This window comes from Anopheles coustani, chromosome 2 (assembly GCF_943734705.1).
Source record: "Anopheles coustani chromosome 2, idAnoCousDA_361_x.2, whole genome shotgun sequence".
Classification (NCBI taxonomy): Eukaryota; Metazoa; Arthropoda; class Insecta; order Diptera; family Culicidae; genus Anopheles; species Anopheles coustani.
Window position 1 is genome coordinate 37,456,640 of NC_071289.1, and position 16,158 is coordinate 37,472,797.

Consider the following 16,158-nt stretch of genomic DNA (forward strand, 5'->3'; position numbering starts at 1 on the left):
TTAGAGGGAAAATTTAAGTTTGTAAAAACGTTGTAGTATTTTTTGTTCACTTTACTCGTTAATAAATTATAAAATACACCTGTTTCATTTCATTTCAAGGCAAAAGATCCCAAACAGTGAGATCGCAGCTAATAAACAAAACAAAAAAAACATTTGAGTCTTTCCATATCGATTGTTTTAAGTACTTTTTATTCTCTTTCGATCGAAAACAAAAACTTACAAATTTAAAAACAATAATCCATCCAACATGTTCTCCGGTTCTGTTTTGACATTTTTGCGTGTGTGTATGTGTATTACGAAATACGTTCTCCTTTACGATCCTTTCGATCAGCGCAAGATATAACAATACTTAAATTTCATTTGTTTTTTTTTCTTCTTCACTTTCTCTCCTTTCCGCTTATCTTTTTGCATCCCCTCCGGCGAGGGAGGACGATGTTTGTTGAAAACAAAAACACGCACGAAACGACGATCTTATAATACAATAAATAGAAATTAAACACAGTTAATGCAGCGCAGCTCCACAGTTAAAGCTCACTCCTGCGACTTGCCTTAGCTGTTTTGTTTTGTTTTGTTTTGTTTCCCGTGCGATGTAACCTTTTTTTTCGAATCTTCCGTTCAATCGGATCGAGGGGTGAGATTGTGGATTGAGATTAGGTCAACTATCAGTGGGGTGAAAACTTGCTCGGAATCGCAAGGATTGATCGACGGGGGTGGGAAACACCCATTTCCGGTGTCGAGGTGCTCTACAGACGGATGCCCGGGTTGCGCGAGCGGACAAAGTTCAGCAGCTCGTCCGAGTCTTCGCACACGAACGGCTTCAGATGGTGGCAGGCGACGTCGTGCCACTTGAGGCCGTCGTTGTAGAAGTTGTTCAGGATCGAAAGGCACGACTCGTCGTTACCCTGGAAAGGAAAAGGTGATGGGGTTAGTCAGGTGCTTCGACGCCTTCGAATCTCTCTCCGTCATACCTGAGCGGCTTCACGGTTGTCCGGCTGGGGTTGGCCGTATCCGCCGGTGTAGCTCCAGTCGCCGGTGTTCCGCTGCGTCGTCGGTCCAATCTTAACGCCCGAACCGGACCAGAACCAGCCGTTCTCGTTCGGCGGCTGCAGATCCGGCCGGTCGCAGCCGGCAAAGTTGCACTTCCGGCCGGACGTCCAGATGTAGCGCACGTTGCCGCGGGCGATGCGCTGCTTGATGAACTCGTTCTCCTGCGGCGTCTCCATCGAGACGGCGTCCATGCAGTGCCGGCGGCAGATGTTGCGCGCGTCCAGCCAATCCACCTCGAGGCTGCGCGTCGGCGTGTGCTCCCAGCTGAAGAAGTACGAGTGGGCCACTCCCCGGGCATCGCGGTACGTCGCATGTCGGACACCTGCGTAGGAAAGAGGTCCAATGAGAAGCGGATTCGAGGATCAGTGGAATGCGTTACTTACGGTTCGCGCAGCTTCGGGGATCGGGCAGGGCAAGGCGGCGCTGGGCCAGGGCGACGGTGGCTCCGATGGCCAGCAGCGTCAGGGTCCGCAGAACAGACATGTCGGTGTCGGTGGCGCTGCAAGAAGAAAAGGAAACCACCTGTTAATACATTCCAAAGTCAAAGACCGTCCCAGAACCAAACCAGGTCTCAAAGGTCTCCAAAAACATCACACTTTGGCGCCATATTTCTCGATCGCGATCGAGTGGGAGACACATCGACAACCGTTTCCCACCAGACCTCGTTCGGCTCGATGGAGGTCACCACGGCAAACGTATTGTCCACACTGCCAAACCCATCTGTACTTCACGTGGACACAACGTGCATCCGAAACCAATCCCCTGCCCTGTTCCTTATCCAAAATCCAGCTTCCAACGCCCCACCCTCCGATCGCTACAATGTTTGATTGTTGTTTGTCATTTATTTTCCTTCTTACACAGATGAAATTGATTACGTTGGGCGTTTTGTTGGCCGATGATTGAACGATCGTTTATGATCGGAACCAAATGACAACCCTCACTGCAGCTAACCTTCACTTCGGTACGGATGTAGTGTGTGCTAGTTTTCCACCCCCGGAGGTGTATTGAATTTGGATGAACCGTGGCCACGGTTGGTTACTCCACCGCTTGGTAGCTGCTTTCTCTTCCAGTTCCGCCAAGGGAAACCCAACGAACGGCGTAGTAAACAGGCAAAGTAAACAGCACAACCTTGGCGGCAGAATGGTGGATCGATCGATTCCGGGGCCACAAGCGGCAGGGTATTCGACGCCCTCTAGATATTTCCATTACCCTACATGTTTACATGCGTACATATGTACCAAAGACCAAAGTTGAACTTGTTTGTTTTAAAAAAGCTTGTAATCGATTGTTTGCGGTATTGTCATACAATTGTTATGATTTTCAATAAAATCCAAACAAGTATTTTGCTATTCTTTCTAACCCTGACAAATATTTTATAATAATTAACTTTAACTGATCTACATGAGAAATATCCGGAGAAGAATTGAAAGAATTGCTACAGTTTGAAGCCGCTTTATTTGTTTTATAATTTCCGATCGAATTCAGTTTCCAATTATTTCTATATCAAAAATTGGATGTGATGAGTAATTCACATTTCCTTTTCCACTATTTGCATGTTGTTGTATATGTAAGTCATCATATTGACCTAAGCAATCTTAACAAGTTTAAAAAGTGTCCTAGTATCCAGTGGCGGGTTTATACTCATAGGAGCCCTTAGCGGTAAAATGAACGTCTTGATTATATACTTTTCAACAAAACCAATGTTAGCTATTACTTTTATTCTATAATCAATCAACTTTCTGGCGGACTTCTCGTAGTTTCATTTTATCAATTTTGTCTAACAATTCTTATTCAATCAATAGAGTAGATCCGCATCCGCAAGGGAAAAGAAACCATATTCTACCAAAGCACACTTTGCCTGCCATGACTATCATTTATTATAGCCAGCTGTAATTAGTTCAAAAAAGTATTTGTGTCTAATAAATAAATGCAAATTCAACATAAAAACTATAGTATTGAAAACTCATTCTTTGGGAAACTAAGTCCTGGTTTGGTCTTCGAAAATCATCGGTTTAATTGTGTATTATAAACAAATGGTATCAAAAAAACTTGTACTAAAAAGTGAGCTAAAACCGCATAGCAGTCAACGTGTTGAAGGAGAAAATCAACAATGATAAAGCACTATCAAAGTATGCCAAAATATGTTTGATCTCGCTCGCTGTCAATATCCAAAAGGGCAAAATATAAGTGACAAATAATATATTTGTTTTCTTAGGTTTTCAGCCCACTCAATCCGCTCATAGGTAGATCCACTTCTGTTTGGTGGGATTTTATCTCTTCCGCAGTTCCGGATCGATCAATCCTAGCATTAGGAAGTACATGATCAAACACCAATTGCGCAGCACAAAGGGAACGGAACGGAAGGTTGCTGCTTCCTTCTGCTGGTCGCTTTCAAGGCGAGGAAGCTAACGAAAACCCCCGCGAGCCACGGGGTGTCATTTGCGGTGGCAATTATGAATAATTGAACCCTTAACGAACCCACCGACAACGGGGTCGGCAATTTGGCTCGCGATCCCCGGCCAGCAGAGGAAGGATCGGCTATCGACAGAAGACCCGAACCGAAGCCAATCAACTCCTCCGAAAAACTGGCATCCAAGGACTCGAAAGAGGGAGGAGGGGAGGGTTCTATTAATCCGTTTGTGTTCGCGTGACCAATCAAGACATTAACTCGATCATTCATCGATCACTCACACGAGGATGGCGTGGATGGATGCCACCCCGAGGCACCGAGTCTCTCAAGAAGTCGTCGTCGGGTTCGTCGAAATGCTTGGAAATGGTGATTGTGCAACGCCAAGTCGCCAGAAGTGCGCCCATCTTGGCCACGGATCTGGTCACGCGAAGATGCACCTTCTTCTCCTTCTGCACAAGGAATGTGTTTAGGTGTGTGTGTGTGTGTGGGTTTATGAATTTTGCTAACGGTGTCTTCATTCTTTCGCCAAGGCTAGTTGCTTGGTTGGTAGTTTTACGATGCTGCTGCACCGCATATATGTCAATATATGTACGACGAAGTCGACGTCGAGGCCTCTAACCGGACCTTAGAGACTCGGGTTGCAGGAGAGGCCGGGAATGGGAACCGGGTACGGGCAGGGTACATCGTTGTGGTGCGATAATGAGCAACCGGTGATGGTGGTGGCGGTTGTGTTGCGAAAGGCTTGTCAAGCCGAGGCCACCCTTCGCCGTTTGAGTAGCGTTGAGTCTCCTCGGAGGCTATTGGAAGGCTTCCACGGAGAAGAGTAGGCCAGTAGGGCCGTCGATGACGTAATCGCCGAAGAGATGCACCCGTTGCCTCCTGCTTCTGATGGCCCACTAGAGAGGAAGGTGGAGGGCTCCATCTCTAGTGACACAGTTCTTTATTCACCTCTTGATGCGTGATGCAATTTTTCGAGCAAGAGCTCAAGTGCCTTTTTCCCGGACGCCCCGGAAACTTTCTCCCGTTTCGGGTGGTGGCAAAGAGGCATACGGTCCGAATAATAAAACCCCTTACAAAAAATAGCCCGCATGCCGTCGTCATTGTTCGGGCGAAAAGACAAATAAGGTGATCGTACATGGATGGCACGATTTTGAGCACGTCTCGAAAAAAAGAAAACATTACACGGAAAAGCGGCAACCTCACATACGTCTCCGAGCGGCATATGTCGAAGGTGTTTTCGGTACACATAATGCGGTTGGCGGGCAAGCTGCGGCTTGACACGACTTGCAGCGCATCTGTGTGAGGGGTGTCCGTGTCCGTGCCCTTTTCGGAAACGTGGTTACGAGACGCCGCAGAATTACGACAGCACACCCCCGGGGACAGGATGGATGGGATGTATTCTTGCAGCGCAGCGCCATTGACACGAGCCTTGCATACGAATGAGTGTTGCAACGGGTCGCCTCAAAGGTCAGCTAGGGGATTAGCCACCGTGCTATGAGGGTAACTGCAATAATAACCGACAACAAACTACTGTTTTCTAAAGAGACAAACAATTGCCCGAAAGTAGGTTCACATGAAGCAAATTGAAGGGAAGATATCATTGTTGCCTTTGTTTTGGACCAGTCATAAGGAGTCGTTTACTTTTGAAATTCATCAAATGTGTATGCCATTGCTTAATTTTTCTCTATTCTGAAACGATTTATGAAGCTTGATAAGCATTACTGCGGTTTTTCTGGTTAACATTAAATGTAAAGAATGGAAAAACTACCTACGTAGCAGAAATTAATAAATTAAATTTAGCCATAAGGACTCAAAATGAACAACGGATTTAAAAACCGGGGCTTGATCGTTGCGTAGCAACAAAATAGAATGGTTAATAAATGAAAAATCAAGAGAGAACAAGTTTGCAACAACATATGCACATTCTCATGAATTTCACGGCAGCATTTTATGTTTCGTAAAAGGGGAAATTTCTACAACGAGGATCATCTGTTTCCAAAGGAGTTTAGGACGAATTCATGGTAACTTGAGAAAGAGACGCAGTTAAGTCTCATTCCTAACCACATGTTAAGCTGCTTATAGACGGATACAATAATTCAATGCAATGAAATAAAATTTGACATTTCTACCAACAATGACAGTCATTGCAATATTTCAGAACAGGAATATTGCAATGACTGTCGCTTTTGGCTGAAGAGTCATATTGTATTTCATTGTATTGAAATATTGCATCCGTCTATTAGCAACTTTAGGAATGATCTATGTCAATTTCGGCCTTCGTCAACACTAAAACAAGTAATTTTTACGATTGTTTTCAGTGGATGTTCGAAAGCGGCATAAAAATCGCTTCTAAGTTTAGTCCCGAAAATTATACATAAACATAATAACTTCATCAGGAAAACACCATATATCAACCTCTGAAAATTACAAGAGTAATCCGAGCAAACAATTTTTATTCAATTCTTTTGCGTTCATCAAAAGCTCGAATTCAAAAACAGGGGATTCTTAAATTTGCCCTTAAAAAAATTAAAAATAGCTGACTGACACTTAAAAGTGTATTTAGCAATTTATAAACAATGCTCACCAAAATGTTTGGGTTAAGCAGGGTTAGTAATAAACATACTGGAAAAATCCTTCGATGTTGGAATAAAAACATTGGCATCGAAAACATTCCGAAAGTGCAAGAAGAATCATACAACGTTAAAGAACGAAGAATTATTTCTAACAAATTTTGATTTAACAACTAGTAGCCTAATTTTGAAAGTACATAGTTATCAAAAGGCTAAAAGTTAAATGAATGCTTTCTAATCACCATTTCTCATTCAGATGCCATTTCTCTTGCGCACATGTAAACACATAGAACATGAGTGAATTTGAGTGAAATTAAATTGCCACTACGAAACGAAGGGTCTGTTGGGAAAACATATAAATTAATCCATTTTATGACTCTAATATATTGATGATTATTATTTATGCTTCCCGAGTGGCACCCCCTCCCTCCCAATGATTGATGATGTTCCCTTTCCCGGCGGAAGCACTGGGAAACGGTTGCTTTGTGAATTTAAAAAAGTGTCTCCCGTTTGATCGATAATCACGAGATAATAAAATTCGTATTACGAGCGGGAAAACCCCCCCTCACACCACTCACGAACCCTCTTCGTGGTTCACCAGCGCGCATTGCAATGCGTTGGAAAAGCGGCTTGGCAAATTGCAAACCAAACATAACCTGGGTTCAGGTTCCGATTCGAGGGCCAGGGCAAGAAAAACAAGGCGGTCTCCCTTCCTTTGGCAGCCACAAAACGACCGAAGCACTTTCGTTTTGAGCCACCAAACCGACGACGACGACGACGATGAGGACGGATGCTGTCTCGGCCGGTGTAAAAGTAAAAGTTTGCTCACAATACGTTTGCGCTTTTCACATCAACGACCGGTTTCCTTTCTTTGTTGGTTGGTTGTGCCACCGCCGGAACCCGGCAACCGGTGGAGATGCACCGAATCGCGGCCCCGGAATGCGATTGATTGCAAACGGATTGGAGCTGCACTTGAGCTGGCTGAAGCCGGGCCCTGAACGGCAAGCCTCATTCAAACGGCCCCCTTTTTTCTCTTCAGCGAAGCACTTTGCAGCTCCGGTCCCGTTGGGGTCCGTCTTCGCGGAACCGGTTCACTTGTTGTTGTCCCAACGGCAGCTCGGCATCCGGCTCGGTCTAACGGTCCTTTCATCGCGCACGGGTTCGATGACATTCCCATCGGAGGGCGTCGCTTGGGGCGCCGAAGACACGAGACTCTTTCCAGAATTGCTTCCAGAATGTGGCAAGTTCGCGCGCGCTCTAACGGGGCCAGAGCTCGAAGTCCGGTTCCTCGGTGTTGAATGAGCCAAGGTGGGGTCGGTTAGGGGTTGGGAGGAAACGAACGGTGATGATGAATGGGTTGCGCCACGACCGCGAACCAAAGGAGCGCCATTGTGTGCACACTTAACGGCTAATTAAAGCCGGACCGGGCGGCACAAAGGGTTTGCCATTATTCGGAAAGATCGTCCGATTTCGACGGCCACCGTACGACGCCCGTCACAATCTCTTGCGGGAAATCTTGCGCGTATTACAAAATTGCATGTGCAACCTTTCCCTCGTCACCCTTCCGCCCCCCCCCCCCCCCCCCGGGGGTGATAAGTGCAGTGGAACCAGCCGAGCGCGTGGGATGGGAAACTTCATTCTTCTTGCACGGTTCGAACCTCCCCGAGAAAGTTTGCTACAGTTGTGCGGTTTTCCATCCAACACTTCCCATTCCCGGGCGGAAGGTCTTACCCCTTAGGACGAAGGTAACGGGGTCCGTCGGCTCCATTGCATTGGCTTCGCCGCTGGGAAGGGAAAAACGTTGTTGTAATTTCATATTCCCTGGCGCGCGATTTGTGTCCGAGTGGCGACGCGACAAACCCCATCTGGTCAGCCCCGTAAAGTCGACGCACGGCGAGGTGACACACTGCCACACTTCCTAACCGAGGGCCTCAGCGGAAGGGGGCACGCGTGGAGGGAAAGAGAAACCCCGTTAGTGGAGCGCGGCCGCGACCCAACCCAACCCGGTATGGTAATGTTGCGTCGAAAGGAAGCGTTGCGTCCGACGAAAGTGTGAAATTCTGGAACGGTGGCTTGAGGTGTCTTGAATCATTCTTAAAATATCTAAACAGTAAATTCCATTTATGAAATGTTTTGGGAAATACTTTCTCGAACGCTTTCGGTACACTTCACAAGGCTTGACTCAAGTCGTTTTTCTCGTAAAACATTGCTTGAAAACAGAGCAGGACTAGTGTTGTGCCTTATAAATCTTTAGGCGAAATTCATTCATATGATTCTTTTACCTAAGATTCATTCACATTGATTCATGACGCTTTTGGGATTCAAATCTTAAAATATTGCTGAATCTTTCTAAAGCTTAACGAATCTTTACGAATCTTTGATGAATCTTTCACGAAGCTTAATTATTGTTTCTTAGGCGTTAATTTGGCGGCTAGTGTTAGTTTCTCTTCCCAGTTTTTGGCTTTACTTTCCTGACCTTTACCCATTAATGAATCTTTGGGAATTATGAATCTGTCGGATTCATGAACCTCGAAAACTGAGCAAAGAGTTATTCAGAATCTAAATTACACAACTCTAGTCAGCCAGTACAAGCCTCTAACACAATAATCAATCTCTACTGAATCTACTTTACTAATAAGAATAATTACAATATAACTTTAATCAGAACACGTTAAAAGCTTATTTTAATGACATCATTTGATAGCCAACACAAGTTTTCAAAAAGGAAATTCCGTGTTTCTAAGCAACAAAAAAGCGTAGTAATTTGGTTTACGTTGTTTGCTAAAAGAAATTATTTTGATTTGAGAGACCAAAACTTATTATAAATCTGCATAAATCCATTTCCGCTTCTAGAAACATGAATCACTCTATTTTTTCTAAGCTAGAATAACAAAACACAAGTACCAAAAAACAAAATACAAACTAGGAGAACAAACTTAGTACTAAAGTTCACATTTTCAATCAAAAGTATAGTCGAAGACATTTTAACGTCAATGTTAGAAGATATTTACAATGTTAAAAACCGGAAACAAATAAAATGCTTGGTTTGACTGCCAAAAGAGATGTGAATAATACACATTGTTGAGTAAAAACCAATAGCAAGCGTTTTAGGTCGAGCAAAAATGAATTAGGTCAATTTATACTTTTGCGTTACTCGATACATTATATTCTGTCCTTACGTTTAAATTTGTTATAACATTGGCTTTGCGTAAACAGCGAATTTTGTATAACATCGCTGTATAATATGCTTAAAAAATGCTAACAAATGCAAAAACCAACCGTTGTGTCATTTGACTCTTGGAAAAGAGACTTAAGTGACAATAAGTCAGCCCATCGTATCCACACTTTCTAATGTCTTGTAAATGCAATTTCTCATGGCGAAACGGTTGATGGGAATTTTAATTCACTTTGTAAATGCTCCAAATGAAACGATAACTCCAGGCAGTTTGGAATATGTTAAGGTCCGATTTGTTTCTCCATCCATCCACGCAGACCCCCCGCGGGGAAGTTTCGGTTGCGTCACCACGGTGTTCTGGTCGGCCGGATGGTGATGGATGATCGAATCTGGCAGCGAAGCACAGATCGCAAGTGGCGATTGACGGAAAACGTCATCAGCTTTCCCCCGTTACCGAACGGGGACGGCGACCCTACGCCCGTTGGTGATCAATTGTTTGCGCTCGTTTCGAGTGTTACTCAAGCGCTTGTTGCGGGAAACGGATTCCGGCCCGGACGCGATTGGGAGCTGGCCGCGGGCGGGACATGCTTTCGCCGCGTTCGAAAAAGCGATTTCAATTAGTAAGTGTTTGTTCCCCGAATTGTTTTCCCCGCCGAGGCGATCCGCGTAATGGTCTCCGGACGGCCAACCCTGTCCCCATCGTTGTTTGACTGTTTAAATTAGTCCGGCACACCGTACCGGATCGAACCCGCCGTCGGGTTTCGCTTATGATGGGTCCGCCGATTATTTGCCTCCTCGAGTTGGTCGAATCCATCCGGCTCGAAGAGCGCAGACGCACGCAGATCCGCCACCAGCTGGACCTCGGAACCGTTCGTTCCGGTTCTCTGTCCAGTGAAGGCGCGCGTTTCACTTTTGGAAAGGAACGCGCGAATCACGGCCATCAATTGGATCGACCTGGCCGCCCTGAATGTGTGCAGCAAGGGCTGCAGGGCTGCCACGGAAAGCCGAAACGGGTTTTGTCACTTTCTTTCTGCGCCATTTTGCTGCCACCAAAGCGCACACGCCATCCTGCAGCCCGGCCACGGTGTGTCCCTTATGGCGTTCAACCCTAAAGCCGGTGATGCTTTTTCCATCACCTTCACCAACCCGGCGTCTGTATGTGTTGACGTACTTTTTTTCCCCACAGCTTTCGTTCCCGATGCTGTTCCGAGACGAAAATTCGAAACGATCCTCGGCGGATTCCATTGAGTTCCCTGTGTTTAACTTGTTATCCCTCCGGCAGGTTAAGCAAGGGAACCGGAGTGGGGAATGTGTAGATGTGGAAATTCCTTCGTACCATCATTCACTCCATTCAGGATCACCATTATGGCCTTGTACGGTACATAGTGGAGGCCTTTCTATGTGGTTTCTTTCACCCTCACCTCAGACCGAGAGACCTCCACGAAGGGTTCGTCGCTTGTCGCCGGTCGCAAATCTTTTGTATTAGGTCTTGCCCCTCCAGGGTTTTTCCTCGGGGCGTTTTACGACGCTCGCGGATGGCGTTGACGCGCCCATCGCATCAAACCGATCGAAGGATCACCAGAAGGTGCGTGTCTGCGATGAAGGAATCGCAAAGCAATTGGTACACGCTACGTCTGGACGGCGTGGATCCGTGATCCGCCGTGGAGTTAATTATGATTTCCTCTCTCCGGTGTCCACCGGCGCACCGGCCGGCCCGGACCGGAAAGTATTTTCACCCCAAAACTCAACCGTTCACACACACACACACGCAAACACTTGCCGGGCCGACCCCGGGATCGCTTTCATTTTCAACGCCGAAATGGGAGCTCGCCCGCGCATGTGCCCGCGATTGAAGGGAGTAAAAGTGATTGAGCGTTCGTGTTGTCTGCGCTGGTTTGTAGTTATGCTTTTTTATGTTTTTGTTTTCTTTTATGTTTAATTTTCCTCTCTCAATTTGTTACTGCACGGCGCGTATGCAAGCGGGGAGGAAAGTGTTTAGCGATCGTTTGCCTTTATTTCGTCCGGAATTGTCCGGTCCGGGGTTGGTTTTGTAATGCTTATGCTGTACGTCGGGTTGCGGTTCAGGTTTTGCGTGTCAATTACAATTATTCGAGCCCCATAAACGACGCTCAAGGGAGGAATTTTAATTCGATATTTTATAGGATTTGGGCTTACTTAACTTTCCGTTTGCAAAAACAGGTTGAACGGAAACATATAAAAAGATTACACTGGTGCTCTCTCTTTTTTAAGCCAGCAGGAACCTAAAAAATAGACTACGAGTAATTTTACATTTGTAAAATACAATAGTGATAGAGAAAAGATAGAAATGTGTCCAAAATATCAACCTCTATCTCTTTTTTTAATTATAATTAACAGAATCATAAAACCAAACCACGGGCCATATTACTGAAGTTTTTCTTGTCAAAAATGGCTGGAAAGAGACGTATTGAAAAGTTTATCCAATTTATTAGCCTCTACCTATTTTTTTTTAAATAAAAAAATCATAAAACTAGACCACAAGTCATCTTAGAAAAATGTTTCTTTGTTTAACAAAAGTTATAGAGAGGTGTAGTTTAAAATTTATCCAATTTATCAGGGTTTAATTTTTTTAAAATAATAATAGAATCATTAGACCAGCTCACATGTCATCTAACTTAATTTTACCTTCGCCAAAAAAGATGGGACAGTGATGTATTGAAAATGTTATCAAATGAAACGATCTTCATCTTTTTCTACTAAAAACTAAATTTTTCTACTATAAAAAACAGGTAAAAACAGAAATTTTGCTTAACTTTTTGTTTGCAAAAACGGATTGAACATATTAAAAACATATTTATGGTGCTCTCTCTTTTTTAAAACCAACAAAAAATAGATCACGAGTCATCTTACTTAACTTTTTCTTTGTAAAATAAAGGATGGATAGCGAAGATGCTGGAAATGTATCCAATTTATCAGCCAGCACCTATTTTTAATAATAAAAGAATCATGAAACCAGACCACAAGTCATCTTACTTAATTTTAACTTTGTCATAAAAAGATGGGACAGGAATGTAATTAAAATGTTATCAAATTTATCGATCTTCACCTTTTTCTAATAAAAAACAGTACCATAAAACCAGACCACGAGTCTGCTTTATCCAACTTCGACCGTTATGTTACCACAGTGAACCGCGCATAACTTTGATAACCCGCACAATAAATTCAAATGCTCTCCCCTTTGTCAATATTGTTCAATTTTAATCCACAGGATAATGTCCAATCAACTTCCATCTTTACGAAGGGGCCAACTTTCACTCGGGACTCGGGAATCGCGCAACCTGACCTATCCTCACACCGCGTCATTTTGCAGCTTGCATGCGAAGCGCATCAGATAAAGCTGACTAATGATGCACCCGAGATGATGCGCGAAGATGCTTTCAATTGGAAGTTACGAAACCGGTCCCCGCGGTGCCTTCGCAAATGCCTCCGGAATTGACCTTTGACGGCGTGACGGGAGACGATGCAGCACGATGCGCCACCTTGCTTGGCAAAAACAAAGAAAAAACAAACCACCGGCACCGGGGAGAAAGTCTTCCAACGTTACCACAGAACCGCAACTTATCTAATGTCTGTGAAAGTACTCATAATGCGCAAAACGTGTGTGTGCGCGCGGGGGAGTCTTTAGCGGCACGACGAAGCCGTGACATTAGAGTGGCGTAGGAGCTTCCCCGTTTATTCGGGTTGCGGGTTTGTGGCCACAAGACATTCGTCCTCGCATCGGATCAATCGAAATTGAAAGTCGGAACCCGGTAGCGTACGCAGCCGGGAAAGAAGGGTTGGTTCAAAATATAAGCCCACCACTTTTACGGCCCGAAGCGGAATGCTTGGAACGTGTGTTTTCGACAGGCGGAAATTAAAACACTCCACGCGGGCGGTGGTGGTCGGTGGGGGGAACAGGAAAAGGGCACAGGACTTGATGCGAATCAAAGCGTGGCGACTATAATTTGCATTATTCCACTCGCACCACGTGCTGGAAGCGAGTTGTAGCGAAATTGGACGACTTCTGTGTGGAGGTGGCTCAATTCGGCAACCCTACCTCCCCCTCTCCTCGGGGACGTCCTCCTCTCAAGCTACTAGAGCTTTCTATTTTCTTTCCCCACAATGTCACCATTCCGGGCCGGAAGACGGCGGCAACCGAACCGGCGATGTTACCCAATAATCGGCGCTAATTCGAATGCCCAACGAATCTTCCGAATTCCGGACGCGCGGTATTGCATCACCTAGCAAGCAAGCAAAACGGTTCGTTGATAAGATTTGCCAACCGGTGAGGACCCGTAGCCTCCGGTAATCGTATGTTAGCCGAGCGTTCCTTTAAATCTTCCATTCCCGCTTTGAGGTAAGCTTTTAAGATGTTATGTTTTATAATACCCTCACAGGAGCGCTGAATTTATTAATTGTAGGTTAATGGGGTTGACCCGAACGCGGCGTGTTTTTATGGTCACAAAAACACAACATAATGTGCATAAAATTCAAATCCGAATCTTCCACCTTCTGCTGTTGAGAGTAGCAAATTATTGAGATTCAGCTTGGCAGCATTTATTTTTACGAACTCATCAATTAGTTGTGTCCCGAGGTTTTCAACACTGTTTGAGTTTTAAATTGATTGTGATTTCCACTAAAATGTTAAACTTTCCCCTACTGAATAATTTACAAGGTTTTAAACTGCACGACTAAACGAAATTTTGGTTATTAACAACACTATGGCGGATGGCAAGTACTCCTAAATCGGTGAAAATGAACGATTTGATGGGTCATTTAGAACTTCGATAAGTGACATGCAAATGTACTTCACTTTTATGAAAATTTATCCATTTAGTCGAGTGCAAAGGATGCCCAACCTTTACCAAAAACTGTGAGAAAATCGTTCGATTCGATTTTGGCAATTCTTTAATTCCGGAGATCAAGGTTTCCAAGAGATCTTGACCTGTAAGATCATCCAAATGCTTCCAGAAGTTTCTCCTCCCATGGAAGTATTTTGCAAAGACTTCAGCAGCACCCGCCCCAACGGAACGAAGCTTTCTTCCGCGTGCGAAAACAGTGCCGTGACTCATAGAAAGCTGCCCCCGATTGGGCCGAATATCCGTTCTTATGTCACACCGTACGGTTTCGTCGGAGAAAACTGCTCAACCGATCGATTCCGTCGATCTGGTCAGTCAGCCGGCCGCGTAGAACTGGTCATGCCCGTGCGGGAAGTGGAATAAACAGTTTAAAATAAAACCACCACCATCATCGATGATCATCATCACCGTCAGCGTTCGCGCCTTCAACACCCGTTCGCCGTCCCAACCTTCCCCCCGTGCGGAGGGATAACGGTTTTTCTTCGGCATCTTTGGGCCGGGCGGGTCGATTTCACCGTTTGGCACCCGCCCCGAACGACAAGTGGTGGCCAGTTATGGCAAAAACCAAAAACAAAAATAATAACCCGCTCCGATCGACTCCGAGACTGCACTGTGCACTGTGAAGGAAGACGTTTTGTTGCAACTGCTCCTCGATCTACACTGGTTTGGTTTGCTTGGCTGGCTTGGGTGGCTTTTACCGATAAAACGGGACCCTGGCTGGAGTTGGTGCGTGTTGTTCCACTTACGTGTTCTTAGTCTCTGGTTTTGGCACTTGGTCTTGGTCGCACCCACTGCGAGGAATTCACCGCGGGAAACTGTTTACAAACGGCTACACGGGGTATTCGAGAGCACACGAATCACTAACTCGATGGGATGGCGCACGTCGGCGGCTATAGTCGAAACTGAACGCAGCTCGAGGCGCGAGGTCGGTTTATAGCTGATCGCGCGAAGGTCTCGCCACTCGCCGATCGGGAAAATGAGCGGCCGGAACGAGATGATGCGTCCGTGGGTGACGCTCTCGGAGCATTTTTCCGTGGAGCCCGCTGGAGTTACTCCCGCTCGCGATCTTTCCATTCCATTCGACTGGAAGTTTCGAACTGGCGGGAATTCTGTTCAACCCGCTGGACCCATCGTTCATATTGGAGACCGACATTCTGTTTCATTCAGAAGCAATTTGCATTGGTAGCTTTTCAACGAAGAGTACTTGCCACGATCAACAGCTTCAATTACTTTGTCCGCCACAGGGCAACCGACACGGCACGTTCGGCTGATTTCATGGGGCTCACTGGAAGTAAGATGACTCTCTGCTGAGTCGGAGATCTCTGGTATTTCTCACTCTCTCACCACCTTCCGATTCTCTCTGTTTTCCATTGATCTCTTCTTTACATACTTAACATCGCCCGTTAGTCTGGCGCTCGTTGGGAACTTCCAGCAATAGCGGTTCCAATAGTGGAGTCTATTGCAATAACCGCACCGTAATCGCCATCAAGCATGACGCAGTAGTGTTTGCAGAAAACAGGCCAGAATGGAGCCTGTGGACGCTGGTTGGAAGTTGTTACAGACGATAAATGGCTTGACGATCGACAGTTTTTCGGGTCCCCGTCAAGAATGTAACTAAAAAAGTTCATTTTTTAAATTCTGCATTAGTATGAAGTGTAGAATGAAAGACATACTTACATTCTTATGTTTGTAGTTCTATAATCGATGAGCGGCCCAACAAAGTAGGCCAATGTGTTCCAAGTTAGCATCCAACCATTTCTGGTTGGATTCCTCCAAAGTCCACCTTCAATCTAGTCCTACCCCTATCCAACGTCAGAGGTTAAGAAGACTTTTCAGGCAGGGTTGTCCCTTGTCCCCAAAGTTCGGTGCGTCTGGTTCGCTGAAATGAAGCCTACAAAGACGAGATAAACTTGCACCCCATTTGAGTGATGCGTTGCAGATGATCCAACCTTGGATCCACTTTGGCGAGACTCTTTGGAGTGCCCTCTCGGGCAGATGCCCAAATCGCGCCCGGCTAACCCGGATAGCATTCGTCTGCCGGTAAGCGGGTTCCCCATCATGCATATTCAACAGGCTCCC

The 16,158-nt window shown here is 45.5% G+C and overlaps 1 protein-coding gene across 1 annotated transcript; it reads right to left on the reverse strand.

Moving 5' to 3' along the window:
- Positions 1-743: 743 nt before the first annotated feature.
- LOC131262684 (uncharacterized) lies at positions 744-1,530 on the reverse strand. Its single transcript, XM_058264740.1, has 3 exons — positions 1,431-1,530; positions 969-1,369; positions 744-902 (listed from the first exon to the last, which is right to left on the reverse strand). The coding sequence occupies exons 1-3, from the start codon at positions 1,528-1,530 to the stop codon at positions 744-746; spliced, it is 660 nt and encodes a 219-aa protein (XP_058120723.1).
- Between the last annotated feature and the right edge of the window lie 14,628 nt (positions 1,531-16,158).